A 27149-nucleotide genomic window follows, 5' to 3' on the forward strand; every position below is an offset into this window, starting at 1 on the left:
CTTGAAGGTCCTTTAGCAGCGTGTTGCATGTCCCGCGAAAGCGGGGCTGTGCTCTGTTCCCTGATACACCACTACCGACGTGATTTCCAGCCAGAGAGCCGCGGCACTCCGGTTGGGAATCACTGCCTTAGTGAGTTATTCTATGTTAAAGTGACACATTTCCAAAATTTGACCTGGTCATAAAGGCACAAACAGGCTTGGTCACTAAGGGGTTAAGCTGCCTTTTATATAATTATTTTAGGGATGTCAGAAAGCTTATAAACCTAGCAGCAATTTTTCAAATTTCAAAGGAAATGTCCAAAATCTACTTTTTAAAGTTTTTCAAGTGACTTTCAGAAACCAGTTTATTAGAAACACCTATTAATCACTATATTTTAAAAACAGCACCTCTAAAAGTGTTCAAAGCAGCATTCACAAAGTCTTTAGGCATTTCACAGGAAATAAAGCAAAATGGAGGAGAAATTGGAAAATTTCATCTTTTTTCAGATTTTTCAATTATAATAATTTTTCTGTAACACAGCATGAGTTAAATCCCAATACTTATCACACTGAGTCCACAATTTTTAGAAATATCCCACAAGTGACCCTAGTGTGCAATGTGACTCTAGTGTCCTAGTGTGCAAAATGTCAAATTCTAATGCGCTTCAGGCACACAATTGGGCCATGGCTAGGGATGTATGAGACATCTAAAACACAGAGCAGCTGTCATTTTTCTGGATGTTCAGTGGTTTTTACATTTTCTACTTATAAAGATTAGATGCCCTTTTATACCCTGAGCACTGTATTTGCATTTGTCCTATTATTTTGTCTTTAAAAAGGCCCTGGGTAGCTGAAACATTACATTTTTTTAAAGGATGAGATGAGTAAATGTTTATGTTTCATCTAACTACCTCTGGTGCCTTGGATTTCCCTTGTGTATCATGATATGCTGGCAGTTTGTTGGAAAGACTGCACTGAGACAAGTGCCAAGGGTGATTCAGTGGTGAACGGGACTCACATGTGAAGCAAAGCAATTTTACATTTTTTTATTAATAAAGATTCAATGGTATTTTTCCCTAGATCACTTTCATACTACTCCCAATGCCCACCAATTAATACAGTAGATATGGAAGTTTATTGTTGGTACTAAAAACATAAAAATAGGTGTAATAAAAGTTTAAAAATATAAAAAAAAACTTAAAAACTGTCTATCTTCATGGAAAAAAATCTGAGGAGATCAAAACTATTTAAAAAATTATATTATCTACATAAATGTTTTACCCCACCTCCTAAAAATTGAATAAATAATTTGCATGTACCTAGTTTTGATACCTATGATGTCGCAGCAAGTCTGTGAAACAAGTATACTGTAGCGTCCGCAACCATCTGCGGTAAAACTTATGTCCTGGTATAAACACACGGGGACTGTCCACACCACTGAACCCAGAAAGTAAACAGTAGGTGGAAAATGAGAAACCAAAGTAAATGGCAACTCTCCCTATAGGACTCTAAAAGGGGAAAGATCCCTACCAAAACAATGAGTGGATTGTCCCGATAAGGACACACTTACGCCAGAACCAGGAGTACTTGCTCACGCTGACCTAGCGATACCAAAAACACTATCACAACCACCATAGAACAAAAACACAGAACTTATCTTAAACACTTGAAGAAAATCCAAGCAGAGAAGCACCAGACGAGCGGCTGCTCACAGCTATGCTCTCCTGCACATGCAGAAGCAGACTGCAGAAACAATTGAATAGCATAACTCTAAGGGTGAGGAGGGATTAAAAGCCCTCCCAATTAACCCCCAGCTGCCACTAAAAAAGAAAAATTCTATACTTATCTATTTCTCCCCCATCAGTCTACTTACCAGATCTTCACCTCCCCTATCTTCTCCTATCTCCTGAAGTCAGGGGGGTCACTTCACCTCCAGCTGCCTAATTCCTCTCCTTCCTGTGAGGTTATGTACATTTGGTTGGCAGTCTTCTGCCTGCCAACCAATGAACGTTACATCACAGCTCACAGGCCAGCAGGAGGACTGCCTATCTTCTTCAGAGATTGTTCAAGAGAGCTATATCTGAAATAGATTACAATTCCTTCCTAGGCAGTGAAGCTACAGCACAGGGATGTGACCTTCACTGACCCAGCCGTAAGAAATTTGAGATATGCAGCCCTCATAACAAGCTGGTCCCAGCCTGCAGTGAGCTGACCTGGGGCATTGGAGAAGCTCAACCAGGAGAAGATTATATGGTAAGGAAGTGGATAGCGCTCCAGAGAGTGGGAGAAGAATGTGACAAAAAAAGGAGTGACTCACCCGGCGACGCCAGGCCACTAGATAGGGGCTCCGGTACGTCACAATCCAAGATCGCGTGTCACTCCAAATATCAGGAATTTTCCCAGGTCCGAATGTGCAGCATCACACTGGTCAATTACGACATCCTCAAGGAGAGCACCATGGTAAATCCCGGAGGTAAAAACATCACCACAGAATAAGCATAGCAGGAAAGAATATTGTAAAAATTACCAGCGCTCCAGTGCTAAAAATAGTAGATTTAGAACAACAGAAAGGATACTCTATGGGAAGAAGCAAGATTCACCACTTACTTTACAGGGGTGCTTTGTAATCAGCATCCCTGAATCCCAGAATGCATTTGCTTGAAAAAGGCCCGTGATTTGGTCGAAACGCGTCGCAGATTAAAGATTATTTCTTACCATATTCAATTATCTTTGCCTGCATTCTGGGATTCAGGGATGCTGATTACAAAGCACCCCAGTAAAGTAAGTGGTGAATCTTGCTTCTTCCTAAAGAGTATCCTTTTTATTGTTCTAAATCTACTATTTTTAGCACTGGAGCGCTGGTAATTTTTACAATATTCTTTCCAACCAGGAGAAGATGTGATAAGGAGACAGACAGGGAAGGAATAGGTAAGTTTAGATATTTTTTTTTTTAAATGACAAAACCCCTTTAACGAGAAACATAGACAAAACCCATTCCATCAATAATCCAGTACACAGAGAACTCAAACATCCAGCAAAGTATCTCACACCAACATAACAGTACTTCCCCTTCTTGAAGGCATCTCAGGAACCTTAGGCCTCAGTTTACCAGGATTACGTCTGTGGTCAATTTAATTCATTATGAGGTTGCCAAATGGCTGAGACTTGATATAAGATCCTTGGATTACCTGATACCTGTATCAGCCATTGATTCTGCTCCACTGTCCCAGAAGTGCTTAAAATTTTTTGTCTCAGACATTTGTCTTAAGGTTGGGTTGTTCCATGCAGAGAAAATAATGTTTGTCATGAAATCACTTCCTACATAGGTGGTGTTGGGTTTGTCATGGCTGACGTTGCACAACCCAGTGGTAGAATGGGAAAAGGGAGATGTGGTGCAGTGGAATCCTTCTTGTAGACAGAATTGAATGTCAGTTAATGTCTCTGCGGTACAAACCAAGGATTTACCTGTATACATCAAGGATTTTGCTGATATTTTTTCTAAGGAGGGAGTGGATAAGTTACCACCTCATAGGTGGGGGGACTGCACTATTGACCTCATTCCAGGTTGCAAGTTACCCAAGAGTCGCATGTATAATGTGTCAGGTCCAGAGAGGCATGTTTTTAAGGAGTATATCACGGACAGTTTGAGAAAGAGACACATACGCCCATCCAATTCGCCAGTAGCTGCCAGTTTCTTTTTTGTTAAGAAGAAAGATGGGGGTCTGCGACCATGTCTGGATTTTAGGGAACTCAACAAGATCACTAAGCGCAACCCTTATTTGTTACCACTCATTCCTGATTTGTTTAGCCAGTTAATGGGCGCCCGCTGGTTTTCCAAGCTGGACTTGCGGGGGGCATACAACTTAATATGAGTCAGAGAGGGGGATGAATTGAGGACAGCTTTCAATACTTCAGAAGGTCATTTTAAAAATCTTGTGATGCCGTTCGGTTTGACAAATGCCCCCGCAGTATTTCAGGCTTTCATAAATGAGGTTCTTCAGAAGTTCATCGGACATTTTGTGTTGGTTTATTTGGATGAAATCCTTATTTTTTCCCCTGATTATGATTGTCATATTGTGCACGTTAAAGCTCTTCATGAGAACAACCTATTTATCAAAAGAGAGAAGTGTACTTTCGCAGTACAGGAGATTTCTTTTCTAGGGCATATTATAACCCAAGAGGGATTTAAAATGGACTCGGGGAAGGTCCAAGCTGTTCTGGGCTGGGTTCAACCTAAGAATTTGATGGCCCTTCAAAGATCCTTGGAGTTTATACGCAGGTTTTTGGAGAGAGTCAAACCTTTGACCTATATGATGAAAAAAGGGTCTTTTACTTCTGAATGGTCACCTAACGCAATTCATGCACTTGAGACTTTGAAGATGTGTTCTGCATCTGCCCCGATTCTTGTACAGCCAGACTCGTCCAAGCCTTTTGTTGTTGAGGTGGATGCTTCAGAGGTCAGGGTGGTGGCTGTTCTGTCTCAAAGCACTGGGAAATTAAAGAATCTTCGTTCTTATGCATTTTTCTCATGAAGGTTTACCTCTATGATGTTAGGGACAAAGAGTTGTTAGCCATTAAGTGGGCGTTTGTGGAATGGCGACATCTTCTGGAAGGAGCTCAACATAAGGTGACAGTCATCACCGATCACAAGAATTTAATTTATTTAGAATCAGTGAAAAGACTTAACCCTAGACAAGCCTGGTGGTCGTTGTTTTTTGCTCCGTTTGATTTTGTGGTCACATACTGACTTGGCAGTCATAATATCAGGGCAGATGCTCTCTCTAGGAGTTTTGTTCCGGTGGTCTCTGATGAACCCCCGGAACCCAGGAGGTGGTGGTGTCTGCGGTGTCCCTGGATCTTGAGGAGCAGATTCCAAAGGCACAAGATCTGGCACCTGCTGGCTTGCCTAAAGATAAACTTTTTGTTCAAGTACTTTTGGAAATGCTTGTTCTGGCTCTGTTCTGGCAGGTCACCCTAGCATCAATAATACTCGTAAGTTAATAATTCAAGCTTTTTGGTGACCATCTTTAAGATGTGATGTTTTTTCTTTTGTGTCAGCATGCAAGGTCTGTGCTAGAGCCAATTCACCTCGGCATCTCTATGCTGGGAAGTTGGTGGCCCTACTGGTGCCAGAGAGACCCTGGACTGATCTGTCCATGGATTTTTTCACAGACTTACCTTTCTCCAAGGGAAACACAGTAATCTGGGTGGTGGTTGATCGTTTTAGTAAGATGTGTCATTTTGTGGCTCTGCCCGGCCTACCTAACGCTAAGAAATTGGCTAAGCTCTTCATAGCTCATGTTATTAGGTTACACGGGGTACCATCTAACATTGTCTCTGACCGAGGGGTGCAGTTTGTATCTGGGTTCTGGCGTTTTGTGTGTCGCCAGTTAGGCATACAACTATCTTTTTCGTCTGCTTATCATCCTGAGACAAATGGCCAAATGGAGAGGTGTAACCAGAGTCCCGAGCAGTATCTGCAATTCAGGATTGCTGGTCTGGTTACTTACCTCTGGCAGAGTTTGCTCTTAACAACAGATCTTTAGAGTCTACAGGAACATCTTCTTTCTTTTGCAATTATGGGTTCCATCCGTGTTTTGATTCTTTTACTAAATTCATGTCGAAGGTACCACAAGAGAGTGAATTTTCATCCTGCCTTGAAGCAATTTGGCAGGAGATGCAGCGAAATATCAAGAGATCAGTTAGAAGCTACAAGAGGCTGCCGGATAACTATAGGTCAGAGGGGATTAGCTTTCAGGTGGGTGACTTGGTCTAGTTGTCCACAAGAAACATCAAGCTTAAACAGCCATCTTTTAAGCTGGGTCCATGGTTCATTGGTCCTTTTAAGATTACTGAGAGGATTAACCTGATGTCCTTCAGATTGGAGATTCCCAGATCACTAAAAATCACCAATTTGTTCCATAAGTCATTACTTAAGGTGGTGAATCCTGGACTTGGGTTGTCACTTCCTCCGCCAGTGTTGGTTGATGGGAATCTGCAATTCAAGGTCAGCCACATCATTAACTCTTGTCATGGTGGCCTTGACACTGGCAAAGACCTGTCGTCTTGTTATGCAGGTTAAGGGTTAAGGCACCATGTGCAGAGACTGCTGATGCTTTCTGTCTTTACTGCATGGATGCATGCTAGATTAGTCATGCCTGGGATTTGGGTGAAGGTGTGGTTTTCTATTCCCTCTGCCAGTTTTCAGGTGCAGAGTGGCTTTATATCCCCACCCCTCCTGGTGATCAGTGCTGCTTTTCTGTTCTATAGTGGAGAACTTGGAATTTGGAGCTGCTGGTTGCTTTTCAGTTGTATTTTTGCTTTTCATTTCTGTTTTGCTTTGCTGTTTGGTTCATCTTTCCAGGGGTCTCTTCAGGCACAGTCAGGGCCCAGAATGAAAACTGTGGGGCCGTCTCTATTGTGACTAATACTCCACTTTTAGGCACGGACCCTTCACCTCCCCTACTAGGTTAGGGCCAGGCTTCCTTCTCCCTGGAGTGGTGCTACCATTCAGCATAGCGTGGTGTGCGGCTATTTTCCTCCTTGTGTACATTCCCTCTCGCCATGCTGAGTGTTGTACTCTGGTGTCGCACGGGCCTTACATCTTGGTTATGTACTTGAGTTGTGGTGCATGCTGTTCTTCAATGCAAGAGTCTTTCAGCTGCTGTAGTGGTTATCATCACACTAGATCTTTGTTGAGCGGGGTGCTCGTGTGCTGCACGGATGTGACGGCTACACTTACAATTTTGATCAAATAAAAGATATAAAGATGGAGTTGGCCTTGTCACACAATTCTATATATTCTCTAACACCCATCAAATACATGTCATTTTACCACATTATTTCTATTTTACTCCATTTAAAAATCCACAGGTGTGGCTAGCCAAGGGAGAGACCGGATGCATGGTCTAAGAGCTCCACTGAAGACCACTGTTAAATATAATCCCAAGCCGATCCTGGGGACCCACTGCAACACAGCATAGTGGGACACTCACCCTGCCTTCTCCTCTGCTGGCAGTGCTTACCAAAAGTGCTGTGGTGGTGTGGGCGCCGCTATCTTGCATCCAGCACTAGAAGCCTCTGCCAGCGGTAGCCGGGCCATGGGGTGACAGCTAATGGAGATGAAAGTCTCCCCCTGGGCAAGTCAGAATAGGGAGAGAGGACCTGACATAGCAGAGGAGAGCGCTCGGTGGTGCAAACACTGCAGCTTTGAAGAGACATTGTTCTCCTGCTGGTAGACCATGGTGGTGCTGAGTCACCTGAAAAGTGGAGAAGCCACAAAGGTTAAACCACACAGGCGAAGCCACACAGGAGAAGCAGAACCTGTTGAAAAGAGCTGGGCTGCGATGGTGTCAAAGCTGCTGAACTTCTGAGCACATTGGCTTAGGGAAGAAGGTCGGCAGGAAAGCCATTACTGCCAGAAGCCATATATAAAGCGGTAAATAACTATATATATATATATATATATATATATATATATATATATATATATATAGTATGCACAGCTACTGTGTGCATTGAAGACTCAGTAACAACCCAGAGGATATCAGGCCTATAACTCTCCGTACAAATCAAGGTATTACAAGTCTGCTGAAGGGCCTCTAATCCTTGAGCCAAGATCCCATTCAAAGCAAAGAAAAGTGGAAATCGGCCCGATATGGGTCCCATGAGACAAACCCCCTCCATAGGCAGGCTTAAAGCTTTCACTAGAAGAGGACCTCAGAACGATTTGGGTCCAGATTTATCTCCAATAACATCAATCAGCAATGCCTTAGGTTCCCCCAGCCCTGTCAAATCTCCTGCAAGTACAGGTCTGACTCTACACCAATTGTCTAAATAACTGCTGTCGGCCATTTATGCATCCACCACGGCACTCACAAGGAAAATTGTGGTCAAAGTAGATGTTGGCCTCTTGTGACAAGATCAGAAAAATTTAAGGGATTGTGTGACCCATGTGGAGGACAGATTCTCCAATAAAGAAGATGTTACCCCCCCCCCCCCCCTTCCTCTAATGTTAAACAAAGTATGGGAGCTCAACGAAAAGGCTGAGACATGGCAGCAAAAAGTGGATGACCTGGAGAATCGCTCCAAGCCCAACAATCTCCAAATTGTAGGCCTTCCAGACCATGGAGAGCTGGCTGCATGAGCAGTTTCCTGAGGCTCTTTTATCCAAGCTTTTCACCGTCGATTTCCCATGTGTCTTCCTATACTTGGAGAACCCCCCCCCCCCCCGAGACTCCTCTTGGCATGACTTCTTAAATGCAGAGACTGAAATGTGATCCTGCAAGAGGGGCCCATATACACGGTCCGATCTGCCAAGACAGTGCATCAATGTTGGTCTTCCCTGACTTCTTTGCGGACTTTCAAAAGCAAATAGCTTATTTACTGGGATCAAGCGCAAGCTGCAAGACCTTCAGCTGCTATACTCCATAGCATATCCTCCTTGGGCTTGTAGGGGCTCAAACCATTCCTACCCTACCTGGAGTATGATTCCCTACCTTCATTCTTGCACTGCTGTTGCACCTGCTGAAATAGTCTATAGACTGGTCCTTTTACTCAATGTTTAGCTTTATACTCTGAACCCAATACAGTTTACTCTGCAATCTCCTGAACACATTCATTCCGAGAATCAAATGGAACCCTCCACTAGTTGGGATGGACACTAAGATAACATTTTATACTCATATACTTTTATAATTATATATGTTATACTCTTATACTTGAATGTCTAATCAAACTGTGTTTTGCCATGGAAATGCCACCTTTATTGGGCTGTACAGACCATTCTGGTGCTGAAACACACAGCCCTCATCAATAAAGCATCAAAAACACCTGCTGAGTTTCCTCTTCCATGCTGTTGCTCTCCTCTCAAACAGTGTTATTCTCCTTGTAGCCCTCAAACTGACTTCTTCACTATGTCACAGTGGCAATGCCAGTCCATTGGGGCTGGCAACAGTGACTGTTGTTCTACTATCCATACAACAACCAAAGGTACTATTATTCTAAATTGAAGATTGTGTGCACAAGCTTTCTGCACTATGCCATACCTTTTTTGATCTTTCTTGCCATGTGGATGATGGCCTTGTATTTCCATCTAATTGTTATTAATACCATTGGATGGACATATTTGTCACCTCACAAAGACACAAAGCAAAATTTAGGGCAATAGAGTTGTCTAAAAGGCTGTGGCATATGTAAAAATTATGGTGCTATATTTTGCCACCCTGGGCAGAGAAGGCCTGGTGTTTGTTTCCCTCTTCATGCCCTTCTCAAGATCTTAGGGCCAAGTATCAGCTACTTCTAATTTCCTAAAAGTGTGATTCTCTGCACTTGCTTTCACCAATCAATAGCAAAGATGGTGTGACTAAGTATGTCTGGGTCTCTCTCCAAACATTGCCAAGGCCTCTGTGAAGCTGGTAGGTGGTAAGTGCATGACATGGCAGTGACAGACCATTACAGAGGAAGAGGCAGCACACATTTTTTTCAAAGACTTTTCTCTTTTCATTCCATTGAAGGGTATGTGATATTTGAAAATTGCTTAACAGAAAATTGTGTTTGCCATTTGGATTAAAACATTATATTGGAACAGTCATACCAGTTATGCCAACATACATCAATATCAAATGTTTGTGGTACATTGACTCTGACTCGATGTGGGCTGCAGCAACTCAACTGATTACTTCAGCTGGTCACTAGCCAGAACCAAACACTGCTTTATGTACTCTATATGATTTCCTGACCTATAGGGGCTTGGTCTCTTCTACCAAGACACATAACATTGTAGACATCAAGTACGGTATATAAATATTTCACAGGTATATTCCTGGCTATCTCACATTTTCTCTTTACGTACTGCAGGTGTTTTACTGGTGTTTTACATCCTAAACATCACAACAGTACAGAAACATAACTCCCCCACTATTATAAACCCATTCTCCCTATTGCAGGCCAGCGCATAATTTAAAGTCATATGGTATGCACACTAGAGATGAGCGAGCACCAAAATGCTCGGGTGCTTGTGGCTCGAGTCGAGCTTTCCGCGATGCTCGAGAGTTCGTTTCGAGTAATGAACCCCATTGAAGTCAATGGGCGACTCGAGCATTTTTGTATATGACCGATGCTCACTAAGGTTTTCATTTGTGTAAATCTGCAAAACCTACGAAAGTGATGCAAACGACACAGAAACGGATAGGGCAGGGGAGGGGCAACATGCAGGGCTGCATCTCAAGTTCCCAGGTCTCACTATTAAGCCACAATAGCGGCAAGAGTGCCCCCCCCCCCCCCAAACAATTTTTACTTCGGACAAACCCTCATTAGCAAGGCACACCTTAGCTAAGCACCACACTACCTCCAACAAAGCACAATCACTGCCTGCGGGACACACCGCTGCCTCTTCTCCTGGGTTACATGCTGCCCAACCCCCCTGCACGACCGTGCGTCTGCAGCGCACAGAAAAGTGTCCCTGCACAGCGTTCTGCTGCTCTCATGCCACATGCTGGCCTCATAGCCACACCACCCTCATGTCTGTTTATAAGTGCGTCTGCTATGAGGTGGAAAGGGAGCACACACTGCAGAGGGTTGGCAGGGCCAGGTAGCGACCCCCTTTGAAAGGGGGGGGGCGATAGACCACAATGCTGTTGAGAATTGATAATAGATTGACGTTCGATCTTCATTCCAATCCTGTGCCACCTCCGTCAGGAGCTGCAAACGTGGGCATAAAGGAGACTCCACTGCCAGCCCAGCACTTCTACACATCTCCACAATGCAGCAATACTCAGTGTGGGAAGTATGTGAGCGGGCCCTGGGTCAGCCTCTGTCCCAGCAAACACCTTGCGAGTGACATAGCAATGGGGACTCCATGTGTCCACACACTACTCATTCTGTTTGGGTGTTGGATACCTCATCGACAACGCAAGGGGTAAACCATCTGCACTCTGCACCCTAACCAAGTCTGTCAGTGTTTTGGGGACAGGCAGGTACAACTCCGCTATGGCAAGTCTGTGTGCACCCACAGCATGGGTGGCTAGCAGGAACCCACAGATGGTACATAAAGAAATCCCATTGCAGTGCCCCGGATAGCGGAGGTTACGTGAGAGGAAATACATGTTGGCCTCGGCCCACAATCCATGCCCTAGTCAGTCGTGGTTTTTTTGGGGGCCACATAGGTAGAACACCGCGATGGGAAGGCTTAGTGCACCCATAGTATACACAGACCCCTGTAATATTCCTGTAGCAAAGGTATAAGCTGACCCCAGTAACAGTTATGTTGCAGAAGTCTAGGGAGACCCCAGTAACATTTCTGTAATAACAGTATGGACAGACCCCAGTAACATTTCATTAGCAGAAGTATAGGCAGACCCATGTAACATTTATGTGGCAGAAGTATAGGCAGACCCCAGTAACATTTTAGTAGCAGAAGTATACACAGACCTCCTAGTAACATTTATGTGGCAGCAGTATAGGCAGACCCCAGTAACAGTTATGTAGCAGCAGTGAAGGCAGACCCCTGTAACATTTCTGTAGCAATAGCATAGGCAGACCCCAGTACCATTTTTGTAGCAGAAGTATACGCAGACCCCCTGTAACATTTATGTGACAGAAGTATAGGTAGACCCCAGTAACATTCTTGTAGCAGAAGTATAGCCAGACTCATGTAACCTTTAAGTGGCAGCAGTATGGGCAGACCCCTGTAACAGTTATGTAGCAGCAGTATCAGCAGACCCCAGTATCATTTCTGTAGTAGCAGTATAGGCAGACCCCACCACCATTTCTGTTGTTGAAGTATAGACAGACTCCAGTAACATTTTTGTAGCAGCAGTATATGCAGACCCCTGTAACATTTATGTTGTAGATGTATAGGCAGACCCAAGAAACATTTATGTAGCAGCAGTATAGGCAGACCCCAGTATCAGTTCTGTAGCAGCAGTATAAGCAGACCCCAGCACCATTTCTGTAGTAGAAGTATAGGCAGACCCCTGTAAAATGTACGTGGCAGCAGTATATACAGACCCCTGTAATATTTCTGTAGTAACACTATGGACAGATCCCAGTAACATTTCTGTAGCAGAAGTATAGGCAGACCTCTGTAACATTAACGTGGCAGCAGCATTGGCAGACCCCAGTAACATCCTTGTGGCAGCAGTATAGGCAGACCCCTGGAAAATTAATGGGGCAGCAGTATAGGCAGACCCCAGTAACATCCTTGTGGCAGCAGTATAGAAAGACCCCTGTAACATTTACGTGGCAGAAGTATAGGCAGAGCCCTGTAACATTCAAGTGGCAGCAGTATAGGAAGACCCCTGTAACATGTAAGTGGCAGCAGTATAGGCAGACCCCTGTAACTTTCTTGTAGCAGAAGTGTAGGCAGGCACGCAGACCCCAGTAAAATTTCTCTAGTAATAGTATAGGCCTACCTCTGAAACATTGGGATACCATGAGCGTAGGCGAAGGCCGGAAAAATTAGTTGGATAAGAGTGTAGGCGTGGGCCCCCAAAATTGGTGTACCAAGAGTACAAGTGTACCTCTGAAAAATTTATCAACCGAGAGGGCAGGTGAAACCCATAAACATTTTTTTAAAGATACAGCTCACTGTTGCTTAATTTGTAACAGAGCCTGTAGGCAGCCCTGTTGAAAAAATCGGTTCATGTTTTAGTCTCAATACTTTTGAAACTTAGCAAAATTGTAAAAACATTGGTAGATGTAGATGAGACTTTTGGGCCGCAGAAAAATTGGCTGTTCAGTGCGATGACATGTTGTTTCTGGAGGAGGAGTAGCAGGAGGAGGACTAATGTCAGAGACAGATTGACAAAGCTAAATGCCCCGTTTTCCTGGTGATAGAGAATTGTGCTTTTATCTGCGGCTGCAGCGAAAAGAATCTTTAGGTTCCGCTGCTCTCCGCTGGTGGAGAAGAGAAGTCTGGGGAAATCCAGGCTTTGTTCATCTTTATGAGTGTAAGCATGTCGGCACTGGCAGTTGATCACACGGACGTTGTTACACACGACCATGCCCGGTTGGAGGCTCAGCGGCGAAAGCCAGAGGTCGGTCTGCTCAGTCAGACCCTGCAACAGCTTGGGGGCCGTGTGCCTTTTGTCACCTAGGCTGAGGAGTTTCAGCACGGCCTGCTGACGCTTGCCCACCGCGGTGCTGCCGCGCCACACGATACCGACAGCTGGCGATGTGCTGCTCACTTTTCTTAATTGAGAGGTAGAGGTTGCGTAGGAGGAGCAGGAGGGGGATGGTTTAGAGGAGGTGGCATAGACCGCCGCAGATACCAGAACCGAGGAAGGACCTGGTATTCTGGGTGTGGGTAGGACATGTACGGTCCCAGGCTCTGACTCGGTCCCAGCATCCACCAAAATGTGCCCGCCAGTACTTGTCCACGTGTCCATGGTCAGGTGGACCTTCCTAGTAACCGCGTTGGTGAGGGCACGATTGATGTTGCGGGAGACGTGCTGGTGTAGGGCTGGGACAGCACACCGGGAAAAATTGTGGCGACTGGGGACCGAGTAGCGTGGGACCGCCGCCGCCATCATGTTTTAGAAAGCCTCTGTTTCCACAAGCCTGTACGGCAGCATCTCCAGGCTGATCAATTTGGCAATGTGCACGTTTAATGCTTGAGCGTGCGGGTGCGTGGCGGCGTATTTGCACTTGTGCTCCAACGCTTGCACTAGCAACAGCTGGACGCTGCGCTGTGAGACATTGCTGGATGGGGCCGAGGACAGCGGAGGTGAGGGTGTGGGTGCAGGCTGGGAGGCGCTCGTGCCTGTGTCCTGAGAGGGGGTTTGGATCTGAGTGACAGGTTGGGGCACAGGGCTAAAGGGCAATGGTGCGACCCGGAGGCGGTGAACGGCCTTTGTCCCACCTTCTGGGGTGCTTGGCCATCATATGCCTGCGCATGCTGGTGGTGGTGAGGCTGGTACTGGTGGCTCCCCGGCTGATCTTGGTGCGACACAGGTTGCACATCACTGTTCGTCGGTCATCCGCGCTCTCACTGAAAAACATCCTCACCTAGGCCTCTGCAGGGTGGCTTGGCGCGAGGGGGTGCTTTGGGAAACAGTTGGGGGAGTCTTCGCTCTGTCCCTGCCTCTACCCCTGACCACCCCACTGCCTCTTCCAACCTGTCCTGCTGCTGCACTTGCCTCCCCCTCTGAAGACCTCTCCTCAGTTTGCTTAGCGAACCAGGTGGGATCAGTCACCTCATCGTCCAGTGGCTCTTCCTCCGAATCCTCTGTGCGCTCCTCCCTCGGATTTAGTGTCCTTACTACTATCTCACAGATAGACAACTGTGTCTCATCATCATTGACCTCCTCACCCACTGAAAGCTCTTGAGACAGTTGCCGAAAGTCCCCAGCATCATCACCCGGACCCTGGGAACTTTCCAAAGGTTGGGCATCGGTCACGACAAACTCCTCAGCTGAGAGAGGAACCATTTTTTCCCAATCAAGGCAGGGGCACGAGAACAGTTCCTGGGAGTCTGTCTGCGCATCAGAATGTGTCATTTTCATGGAGTGAGGAGGCTGGGAGGAAGGAGGAGCATCAGCGAGAGGATTCAGAGTTGCAGCAGTGGACGGTGTAGAAGACTGGGTGGTCGATACATTGCTGGATGCATTTTCTGCCATCCATGACAGGACCTGCTCACACTGCTCAGTTTGTAATAAAGGTTTGTTACAAAAATTGTGATATGAAGCTGGGGACCCCAGAAACTTGCCTCTCTCCTAATCCCGCAGCAGCCGGCTGCGATTCTCCTGGACCAGGAACTCGGGTGCCCACACCCTCACTTGGACCTCCGTGTCCTCGCCCGCGTCTACGTCCACGTCCTCTAGGCCTACCCCTCAGCATGGTGGATTACGAATAGAGCAGACACAGAGTGGTCTGAATAATTATGCATATGTCTTTCCCTCTGTCAGGGGCTGTCACCGCACGTTGTGCGTGAAGTTGACAGGACACACAGAGCGGTGTAAAAAATTAAGCAAATATTGGCCTGCAGTTGGAGGCTGACAGCGGTTATGTAACGCACACTGCAGTCCCAAAAAAATTGTACGCAAGGCTGCAAAAAGGCCTAGCTGGGTAATAGTGAGGCACTACAACTCCCAGGAGCCACGCAGTATAATGCACACGGTCACAGGTAGCCCAAAGAAGGAGCTTTTTTTCAAATTTTTTTGAAAAAGCTAACAGCCTAGAGAGCGCGTATATGACTTTCCCTCTACCAGGGGCTGTCGCCGCACGCTGTGCATGAAGTTGATGACACACACAGAGCGGTGTAAAAAAATATGCAATTATTGGCCTGCAGTTGGAGGCTGACAGCGGTTATGTAATGCACACTGCAGTCCCCAAAAAATTGTACGCAAGGCTGCAAAAAGGCCTAGCTGGGTAATAGTGAGGCACTACAACTCCCAGCAGCCGCGCAGTAAAATGCACACGGTCACAGGTAGCCCTAAGAAGGAGCTTTTTTGAGGTACTTGTTGACAGGATTCAACACTACCACTGTCCCTGCCTCACCTATACTGCCGCTATACTCTGTATAATTGACTGCAGACTGAGAACGCTATAGCCTGCACAGCCCAAGATGAAAAAAAAAAAAAAAATTGTGCAAAACTGCTCCCAGCAGCTACAACAGTAATGCACACGTCAGATGTGGCCCTAAGAAGGACCGTTGGGGTTCTTGAAGACGCTAACAGTAGCCTAACACTCTCCCTATAGCAGGAACAGCACTCTCCCTAATCTGTGCCAGCGTGTGTCTGTGGCGAGCCGCGGGCGGGACTGCTTTAAATACTCGGGGGTCACTTGATCTCACCAGCCACTCACTGCAGGGGGGTGGGATAGGGCTGGCACGTCACAGGAGGAAGTTGTAATGCCTTCCCTGCATGTCTATTGGCCAGAAAATGGCACTAAACATGCAGGGAAGGAAATGGGATTGACTCGAGTAACGCGTGGTGCTCGTCTCGAGTAACGAGCATCTCGAGCACCCTAATACTCGAGCGAGCATCAAGCTCGGACGAGTACGTTCGCTCATCTCTAATGCACACCAAACTGAGGTCGAGCTTCACTTATGTCCTTCAGGCAAATGGAGCGTCCCTAACCGTCCCCTCCACACTAGGGCCATAATACAACTGCTCAGTCTCATTGGATGGCAACTGATCTGGAACCTTTCGCCATTTGGTCTTCAGGGCCCTCTAAATCCATAATTTTCACCTTCAGTCATCAGGGCCCTCTAAGTCCATCATCTTCACCTTCATTCATCAGGGCCTTTATGTTGATGCCTGTACTGGACCCCAGCTTAGGGACACTGCTGCTACCCAGACCGCTTTCCAAGTGTGGGGATCTAGCAATATCCACACCTTGTGCCACTCATAGTTCACCATGGCCTCCAGGTCACTCTCTGGTCTGTGGATAAGATCGCTGCCACTTCAGTTATCCCTTCTGTCTAGCACTTCAGCTAATAATATAACAGCCTCTGTGCACTTTTTCTGGAATATGCACCCTGAGCTCTCCACCCTGGGCTCTCGCACATTGTCTGCTTCTCACTCACTGGCTGCATCTCTCTGCTGCTCTGTCACTTCCCGCTGATGCCATACACACTATACTAAAACTATATGCTAAGATGGCCACTGACATGTGATTTGGAGGCACCCATATATAGCACCAGCACACAGAGGTAGTCCTAGTGAGTTCTAGGACCTCCGGTAGTGCCACAATTATGTGGCCAGAAATGGCTCCTCGAAGGCAGAAGGAAAATGGAAATCCCTAGACCTACGGAAAGCTGACTTTTAGTTGTACACTTGTGGCCTTTCCGTGTATATCAAAGGGGTCACTATGAATAAATATATAAATATATATATATATATATATATATATATATATATATATATATATATATGTGTGTGTGTGTGTGTGTGTGTGTGTGTGTATATCCTCTATAATGAGATGGAGGAATTAAGCCTTATTATTGATAGGATGAATATAGTTTTCACTAGAGAAATTACATTCCCTGCTGAATATCTTAGCAAAATACTAAAATATTTAGGCTGAATTGAGATAATATACCACAGGGGAAAAAACATCTCCTGTCTCAAGAGCAATCGTACATCTTTAAAACCCTCAGGAAAGAGTGAGTAATCCTCCTTTACCCAGTGCTATGATATATGAAGTATTCCTTCTTGATGTGCCAACAGCTTGCACAGTAAGTATCAGCCATTTACTATTAATATTGCACTTTTTGAACTCAAATAGTAAATTTTATATTATTTAAATTAAAATAATTATGGATAAAAGACACACTGGTAGAAATCACTTGTAAAATGGGGATATTTAAGGTGCCAGCAAAAGTACAGATTTTGTTCAGATCTTTTGATGCAGTTTCTGAAGCCAAAATCATTTGTGGATCCTAAAAGGAGAGAATAGATAAGACAGAATATTATTGCAGTCAGTGAGAGAAAGAAAATACTCTTCTAGATATGATACCTTTTAATGCCTATAAAGAACAGAGAGCACTTTTCTTTTTATCTCTTTTTTTATCCACTTCTGTTTTTGGCTTCAAAAGCTGTGTAATGCCTGCTGATATTGGGAGGATATATATAGGAGGTTTTCTAACCTCAACACGGTGAGGAAATATGGACAAGTGAAAGGCCTAGAAAACTTCCCTTTCACCTCAAAATGTAAAGCAGAGATGGCACCCTGTGTACTCTGGGAAGGAGAGAGAGAAGGGAAAGAGTAAGATGGAGAATGAGACAGAGAAAGAGACATAAAGTAAAGGAGAGAGAGAGAGGAAAGGGATAGAAGGAGAAAAAGGAGAGAGAAGAAGACATAGAGAGAGAGAGAGAGAATAGAGAGAGCAGGAGAGAGAGGAGAGTAAAAAAAAACATGTGCATACACACATTCAAACAAACGATTGCTATTTCTGTTCGTTTTTTCAAACAGATTCTTTGGTCCAAAAATCAGACAGAAACACAGTCCATGTACATGTACCCTAAGAAGTTTCTTTATATGTAATTCATCATATGTTCAGTACATATTCGACAGTATACCAATAGAGGTCCAAGTGAAGCTGCTTCTAATATTTCACATGCCGAGTCACTGTCCTGGGTGGTGTGGTTACCGGGCCAGGTTCCTCTCTAGCAACGAAGGGGGACATAGCTGTCTCCAGAGTAGTAGGTGCTCTCCAGCACTGAAATAATCTTGTACCCCCGGGTCCTCAAAATCCCTTATATAGGGATGCAACCCTGGGGGTATAAAAGTGTTGGCCTATTGGCCCTGTGGATGACAATCCATGGAAGCGGAGATTCCTCTGCACTAAAGGGCAACAACTGGTCATGCCTGTAGGTTGTCCGTGGATGGAATTGCCGGCTGAAAGGGTCTCAAGTGGAGCCACCGCCTCTCTTTTTAGTGGTGGCCTCCTGTTCCACTGAAGGTGATGCTGCGAGGGTATCTGCTAAACCCGGCTCCTGTATATCCTCAAGGCCCCCCCCCCCAGTAGAACTTACATGTATGACAGCAAATGTATGTCAAATACTAACAACGACAGCCAAGACTGTCCACAACCTGTCACTTCCATCTCTCCTCTAATCTTCAAATTCCTTCCCACAAATTATCTGCAATGCTCCTAAAACTTCTCTGTTCTTCTCTTGTCTGCTGCTACAATCATCATCTGACATGTATCTGTCATACTCTAGAGCTCACTATCCGGACACATCAGACTCTCTCCACCATACAAATTTTCAAATATGACTTGCCCAGGAGTAGTAACATAGTGGAGAGCTGGAAAATGTCAGGATAGATATTCTTTCTCAAGGTTGTCTTTCAGGGTTTCATCACACTAGGCAATTGCTGGTCAAAAAGAGGAAGAGAACTTAGAGTGAGATGGATCAAGTCCCAGGGCAATTGAAATGTGCCAATACACAGTTAAGCTGTGTGACAGTCTAGCCAAGATGATTATACAGGGTGGGCCTTGGAAAAATAGTCTTCTGCTAACAATACTGCCAAAGCAAGAATGAGCAAGTGGATTGTTTTTTTCCCCAAAGTTTTATTGATTTACTCACATGTTACAACAGATACTGGAAGTGGTCCTCATTCACTGCTATGCACCTCTGGGCATGTTGCAACATGTTGGCTGATATTGCCTGAAGCTCTTCAATGGTGATGCTGCTGATAGTGTTTGTGATTAGAGATGAGCGAACACCAAAATGTTCGGGTGTTCGTTATTCGTAACGAACTTCCCGTGATGCTCGAGGGTTCGTTTCGAACAACGAACCCCATTGAAGTCAATGGGCGACCGGAACATTTTTGTATTTCGCCGATGCTCGCTAAGGTTTTCATGTGTGAAAATCTGGGCAATTCAGGAAAGTGATGGGAATGACACAGTGACGGATAGGGCAGGCGAGGGGCTACATGTTGGGCTGCATCCTAAGTTCACAGGTCCCACTATTAAGCCACAATAGCGGCAAGAGTGGGCCCCCCCCCCCTCCCAACAACTTTTACTTCTGAAAAGCGCTCATTAGCATGGCATACCTTTGCTAAGCACCACACTACCTCCAACAAAGCACAATCACTGCCTGCATGACACTCCACTGCCACTTCTCCTGAGTTACATGCTGCCCAACCGCACCCCCTCCCCCCCACAGCGCACACCAAACTGTCCCTGCGCAGCCTTCAGCTGCCCTCATGCCACACCACCCTCACGTCTATTTAGAAGTGCGTCTGCCACGACGAGGGACCGCAGGCACACACTGCACAGGGTTGGCACGGCTAGGTAGCGACCCTCTTTAATAGGGGCGGGGCGATAGCCCACAATGCTGTACAGAAGCAATGAGAAATACAATCCTGTGCCACCGCCATCAGGAGCTGCACACGTGGGCATAGCAATGGGGAACCTATGTGCCACACACTATTCATTCTGTCAAGGTGTCTGCATGCCCCAGTCAGACTGGTTATATGCACCTTAACAGTAACCGCGTTGGTGGTAATGTGGTGGTGACTGCGGACCTAGTACCACGGTTGTATTTTGTTGGTTTTCGGAATGCGGCCAGGATTAAGTGGGCCGTGGCGGGGGGATGGTGTGGGGGCTCTCGTTGTGTCGGTAAAGGTGAAATTCTTGGACTGCCACCAGACGAAGCAATGCAAAGACATTTGCCAAGAATGTTTTCCCTGTTGGAGGAGGAGGGGGATGTTTTTGAGGCACTACGTGTCCTCTCCACGTGTCCGTGGTTATATGCACCTTAACAGTAACCGCGTTGGTGGTAATGTGGTGGTGACTGCGGACCTAGTACCACGGTTGTATTTTGTTGGTTTTCGGAATGTGGCCAGGATTAAGTGGGCCGTGGTGGGGGGATGGTGGGGGGGCTCTCTAGTAGTGTCGGTAAAGGTGAAATTCTTGGACTGCCGCCAGACGAACCAATGCAAAGGCATTTGCCAACAATGTTTTCCCTGTTGGAGGAGGAGGGGGATGTTTTTGAGGCACTACGTGTCCTCTCCACGTGTCCGTGGTTATATGCACCTTAACAGTAACCGCGTTGGTGGTAATGTGGTGGTGACTGCGGACCTAGTACCACGGTTGTATTTTGTTGGTTTTCGGAATGTGGCCAGGATTAAGTGGGCCGTGGCGGGGGGATGGTGGGGGGGCTCTCTAGTAGTGTCGGTAAAGGTGAAATTCTTGGACTGCCGCCAGACGAACCAATGCAAAGGCATTTGCCAACAATGTTTTCCCTGTTGGAGGAGGAGGGGGATGTTTTTGAGGCACTACGTGTCCTCTCCACGTGTCCGTTCCATGTAAGCAATAGTAGCACTCAAGACAGGCCCCAGTAACAATTCTGAAGCAGCAGTATAGCGGGAGCGCAGTCTTCGTTCCATGTAAGCAATAGTAGCACTCAAGACAGGCCCCAGTAACAATTCTGAAGCAGCAGTATAGCGGGAGCGCAGTCTTCGTTCCATGTAAGCAATAGTAGCACTCAAGACAGGCCCCAGTAACAATTCTGAAGCAGCAGTATAGCGGGAGCGCAGTCTTCGTTCCATGTAAGCAATAGTAGCACTCAAGACAGGCCCCAGTAACAATTCTGAAGCAGCAGTATAGCGGGAGCGCAGTCTTCGTTCCATGTAAGCAATAGTAGCACTCAAGACAGGCCCCAGTAACAATTCTGAAGCAGCAGTATAGCGGGAGCGCAGTCTTCGTTCCATTTCAGTAGCCTTAGTATAGCCAAGGCACAAGTGACATTTATGTAGCTAAACTGTAGGCCAACCCCACACACCTTTCTGTACCATGAGTGCAGGCGAAGAACATAGAAATTACTATGATTACACTGTAGGTGAGGGCCCCAAAAAATTGGTGTACCAACAGTACTAATGTACCTCAGTAAAAATTGGCCATGCCCAATCAAGATGGCAGGTGAATCGCTTTGGTTAATGTGGCTTAAGTGGTAACTAGGCCTGGAGGCAGCCCAGTGTAACGAAAAATTGGTTCAAGTTAAAGTTCCAACGCTTTTAAGCTAATTGAAACTTAGAAAAATTGTTCAGAAAAATTATTTGAGTGAGCCTTGTGGCCCTAAGAAAAATTGCCCGTTCAGCGTGATTACGTGAGGTTTCAGGAGGAGGAGCAGGAGGAGGAGGAGGAGGAATATTAGACACAGATTGATGAAGCAGAAATGTCCCCGTTTTGGATGGTGAGAGAGAACGTAGCTTCCATCCGCGGGTGCAGCCTACGTATTGCTTACGTATCGCTGCTGTCCGCTGGTGGAGAACAGAAGTCTGGGGAAATCCAGCCTTTGTTCATCTTGATGAGTGTTAGCCTGTCGGCACTGTCGGTTGACAAGCGGCTACGCTTATCGGTGATGATTCCCCCAGCCGCACTAAACACCCTCTCCGACAAGACGCTAGCCGCAGGACAAGCAAGCACCTCAAGGGCATACAGGGCTAGTTCAGGCCACGTGTCCAGCTTCGACACCCAGTAGTTGTAGGGGGCAGAGGCGTCACCAAGGATGGTCGTGCGATCCGCTACGTACTCCCTCACCATCCTTTTGCAGTGCTCCCGCCGACTCAGCCGTGACTGGGGAGCGGTGACACAGTCTTGGTGGGGAGCCATAAAGCTGGCCAGGCCCTTAAAGACTGTTGCACTGCCTGGGATGTACATGCTGCTCGATCTACGCACATCCCCTGCAACATGGCCCTCGGAACTGCGCCTTCTGCCACTAGCGCTGTCGGCTGGGAATTTTACCATCAGCTTGTCCGCAAGGGTCCTGTGGTATAGCAACACTCTCGAACCCCTTTCCTCTTCGGGAATCAGAGTGGGCAGGTTCTCCTTATACCGTGGATCGAGCAGTGTGTACACCCAGTAATCCGTAGTGGCCAGAATGCGTGCAACGCGAGGGTCACGAGAAAGGCATCCTAACATGAAGTCAGCCATGTGTGCCAGGGTACCTGTACGCAACACATGGCTGTCTTCACTAGGAAGATCACTTTCAGGATCCTCCTCCTCCTCCTCCTCCTCCTCAGGCCATACACGCTGAAAGGATGACAGGCAATCAGCCGGTGTACCGTCAGCAGCGGGCCAAGCTGTCTCTTCCCCCTCCTCCTCATCCTCCTCATGCTCCTCCTCCTCCTCCTGTACGCGCTGAGAAATAGACAGGAGGGTGCCCTGACTATCCAGCGGCATACTGTCTTCCCCCGCCCCCGTTTCCGAGCGCAAAGCAGCTGCCTTTATGGTTTGCAGGGAATTTCTCAAGATGCATAGCAGAGGAATGGTGACGCTAATGATTGTAGCATCGCCGCTCACCACCTGGGTAGACTCCTCAAAATTACCAAGGACATGGCAGATGTCTGCCAACCAGGCCCACTCTTCTGAAAGGAATTGAGGAGGCTGACTCCCACTGCGCCGCCCATGTTGGAGTTGGTATTCGACTATAGCTCTACGCTGTTCATAGAGCCTGGCCAACATGTGGAGCGTAGAGTTCCACCGTGTGGGCACGTCGCACAGCAGTCGGTGCACTGGCAGCTTAAAGTGATGTTGCAGGGTGCGCAGGGTGGCAGCGTCCGTGTGGGACTTGCGGAAATGTGCGCAGAGCCGGCGCGCCTTTACGAGCAGGTCTGACAAGCGTGGGTAGCTTTTCAGAAAGCGCTGAACCACCAAATTAAATACGTGGGCCAGGCATGGCACGTGCGTGAGGCTGCCGAGCTGCAGAGCCGCCACCAGGTTACGGCCGTTGTCACACACGACCATGCCCGGTTGGAGGCTCAGCGGCGCAAGCCAGCGGTCCGTCTGCTGTGTCAGACCCTGCAGCAGTTCGTGGGCCGTGTGCCTCTTATCGCCTAAGCTGAGTAGTTTCAGCACGGCCTGCTGACGCTTGCCCACCGCTGTGCTGCCACACCGCGCGACACCGACTGCTGGCGACATGCTGCTGCTAACACATCTTGATTGTGAGACAGAGGAGGAGGAGGAGGAGGAGGGTGCTTTAGTGGAGGAAGCATAGACCTCCGCAGATACCAGCACCGAGCTGGGGCCCGCAATTCTGGGGGTGGGTAGGACGTGAGCGGTCCCAGGCTCTGACTCTGTCCCAGCCTCCACTAAATTCACCCAATGTGCCGTCAGGGAGATGTAGTGGCCCTGCCCGCCTGTGCTTGTCCACGTGTCCGTAGTTAAGTGGACCGTGGCAGTAACCGCGTTGGTGAGGGCGCGCACAATGTTGCGGGAGACGTGGTCGTGCAGGGCTGGGACGGCACATCGGGAAAAGTAGTGGCGACTGGGAACTGAGTAGCGCGGGGCCGCCGCCTCCATGATACTTTTGAAGGACTCCGTTTCCACAACCCTATACGGCAGCATCTCAAGGCTGATGAATTTTGCGATGCGGACGGTTAACGTTTGAGCGTGCGGGTGCGTGGCGGCGTACTTGCGCTTGCGCTCGAACACTTGCGCAAGCGACGGCTGAACGGTGCGCTGAACTACACTGCTGGATGGGGCCGAGGACAGCGGAGATGAGGGTGTGGGTGCAGGCCATGAGGCGGTAGTGCCTGTGTCCTGAGAGGGGGGTTGCATCTCAGTGGCAGGTTGGGGCACAGGGGGAGAGGCAGGGGTGCAAACCGGAGGCGGTGAACGGCCTTCGTCCCACCTTGTGGGGTGCTTGGCCATCATATGTCTGCGCATGCTGGTGGTGGTGAGGCTGTTGGTGTTGGCTCCCCGGCTGAGCTTTGCGCGACAAAGGTTGCACACCACTGTTCGTCGGTCGTCAGGCGTCTCTGTGAAAAACTGCCAGACCTTAGAGCACCTCGGCCTCCGCAGGGTGGCATGGCGCGAGGGGGCGCTTTGGGAAACACTTGGTGGATTATTCGGTCTGGCCCTGCCTCTACCCCTGGCCACTGCACTGCCTCTTGCAACCTGCCCTGCTGATGCCCTTGACTCCCCCTCTGAAGACCTGTCCTCCTGAGTAAGCGTTGCACACCAGGTGGGGTCAGTCACCTCATCGTCCTGCTGCTCTTCCTCCGAATCCTCTGTGCGCTGCTCCCTGGGACTTACTGCCCTTACTACTACCTCACTGCAAGACAACTGTGTCTGATCGTCATCGTCCTCCTCACCCACAGAAAGTTGTTGAGACAGTTGGCGGAAGTCCCCAGCCTCTTCCCCCGGACCCCGGGAACTTTCGAATGGTTGGGCATCAGTGACGATAAACTCCTCTGGTGGGAGAGGAACCGCTGCTGCCCAATCTAAGCAGGGGCCCGAGAACAGTTCCTGGGAGTGCTCCCGCTCCTGAGCAGGTGTTATTGTAGTGGAGTGAGGAGGCTGGGAGGAAGGAGGAGCAGCAGACAGAGGATTCGGATTGGCAGCAGTGGACGGCGCAGAACTGCGGGTAGACGATAGGTTGCTCGAAGCACTTTCTGCCATCCAGGACAGGACCTGCTCACACTGCTCATTTTCTAATAACCGTCTCCCGCGTGGACCCATTAATTGGGCGATGAATGTGGGGACGCCAGAAACGTGCCTCTCTCCTAATCGCGCAGCAGTCGGCTGCGACACACCTGGATCAGGAGCTTGGCCTGTGCCCACACCCTGACTTGGCCCTCCGCGTCCTCGGCCACGTCCACGTCCACGTCCTCTAGGCTTACCCCTACCCCTCAGCATGCTGTATTACCAGTGATTAGATTTCCCAGGCAGGAAATAAATTGGCGCAAGACTGCAGGCCAAATATAATTTTTGCCCTTTTTGGAAAACGAAAGGCCCCACTGCCTCTAGTGAATGAATTATCTAAGTTTAATAACTGCGCTGTGTCCCTGCTTATGTGTCACAGAACGTGAGGGTAGCAGAGTTATTATAACTCTTGGAGAGCAGGTATTTTTTTCCCCAATTAAGGAAAGCAAATGGCGAACCCAGCAGTAAAGCGTAGCTGGCTGCGTATGATTTAGCAATGTTTTTCACGCAGCTCACACGTCTACACAGGCGTAAGGACGGACACAGGCTGGACAAATAGATTTCTTTTCAGTTTTTTCCCACCAACAGGCAGCACTGCGTATATTCAATGAACCTGCGAAGTTTAATAACTGCGCTGTGTCCCTGCTTATGTGTCACAGAACGTGAGGGTAGCAGAGTTATTATAACTCTTGGAGAGCAGGTATTTTTTTTCCCAATTAAGGAAAGCAAATGGCGAACCCAGCAGTAAAGCGTAGCTGGCTGCGTATGATTTAGCAATGTTTTTCACGCAGCTCACACGTCTCCACAGGCGTAAGGACGGACACAGGCTGGACAAATAGATTTGTTTTCAGTTTTTTCCCACCAACAGGCAGCACTGCGTATATTCAATGAACCTGCGAAGTTTAATAACTGCGCTGTGTCCCTGCTTATGTGTCACAGAACGTGAGGGTAGCAGAGTTATTATAACTCTTGGAGAGCAGGTATTTTTTTCCCCAATTAAGGAAAGCAAATGGCGAACCCAGCAGTAAAGCGTAGCTGGCTGCGTATGATTTAGCAATGTTTTTCACGCAGCTCACACGTCTCCACAGGCGTAAGGACGGACACAGGCTGGACAAATAGATTTCTTTTCAGTTTTTTCCCACCAACAGGCAGCACTGCGTATATTCTATGAATAATAACTGTGTTGTGGCCCTGCCTATACAATTCTTTCCCTGCAGTATCAATGGAGGGTGCAATGCTCTGCAGAGGCGATTTTGAGAAGCCCAAAAAAAATGCAGCACAGCCAACAGCAGCCTGGACAGTACTGCACACGGATAAATATGGCCCTAGAAAGGACCGTTGAGGTTCTTGAAGGCTACACTCACTCCTAACACTCTCCCTGCCTATGCAGCACTTCTGTCCCTAATGCCAGGTGCAACGGTCTGCAGAGGCGATTTTGAGAAAGAAAAAAAAATCCCACTGCTAACAGCAGCCAACACACAGCTATCAGTGGCCCTAATAAGGACCTTTGGGGGGTCTTGAAGCCTACACTAACTACCAATTCTTTCCCTACAGCAGCTCCGGTATAAACAGCACTGTCCCTCATCTAACTCACACCGCATCTGAGGCGAGCCGCGGGAGGGGCCGACTTTTATATTAGGCGAACACCTGATCTCGCCAGCCACTCACAGCAGGGGGGTGGTATAGGGCTTAAACGTTGCAGGGGGAAGTTGTAATGCCTTCCCTGTCTTTCAATTGGCCAGAAAAGCGCGCTAACGTCTCAGGGAAGGAAGTGAAAGTAACCAGAACACCGCATGGTGTTCGTCACGAATAACGAACATCCCGAACACCCTAATATTCGCACGAATATCAAGCTCGGACGAACGCGTTCGCTCATCTCTATTTGTGATGTTTTCCTTGATTATGATCACGTGATCGGACCTCATTAGGCATTCACCTCACTATTCTCACGCAATTGCTCACAATTCCTGCGCTTGCGCAGCAATGGATCAATGTTGGTAAAACATTGACCGGGAAGATCACGTCACTAGGCCCTTTTAGCATATACTCGCGGGCACTTTGTTCTCTTGTGCATGTGCAGTGCATAGACGTCGGACGCAGGGTGTGTGTCACTTACATGCACAGTACGAGTGCCTACATGCTGCTTTATGTGACACGGACCTCACAGAAGGGGTAAGCGATTATAAGACGCTTTATTTGCAGTTACACACATGTTCTTTATTAATTTATGAGATCCTGGACTGGCTAATGGAGAGGGTGTGTATCTTTTGTATTTAATGTTGGTGTTACT

General features: G+C 47.6%; 1 protein-coding gene across 1 annotated transcript in view; it reads left to right on the forward strand.

Annotated features, from left to right (window-relative positions):
* The first annotated feature begins 12935 nt into the window (after positions 1-12935).
* Positions 12936-27149, forward strand: part of LOC136610252 (olfactory receptor 1G1-like) — a 65030-nt gene continuing 50816 nt past the window's right edge. Inside the window, exon 1 of the mRNA XM_066589490.1 lies at positions 12936-13016. Coding sequence (XP_066445587.1) covers positions 12936-13016 — 81 coding nt within the window. The remainder of the gene's footprint in view (positions 13017-27149) is intronic.

The sequence above is a fragment of the Eleutherodactylus coqui genome, chromosome 2, assembly GCF_035609145.1.
Source record: "Eleutherodactylus coqui strain aEleCoq1 chromosome 2, aEleCoq1.hap1, whole genome shotgun sequence".
Classification (NCBI taxonomy): domain Eukaryota; kingdom Metazoa; phylum Chordata; class Amphibia; order Anura; family Eleutherodactylidae; genus Eleutherodactylus; species Eleutherodactylus coqui.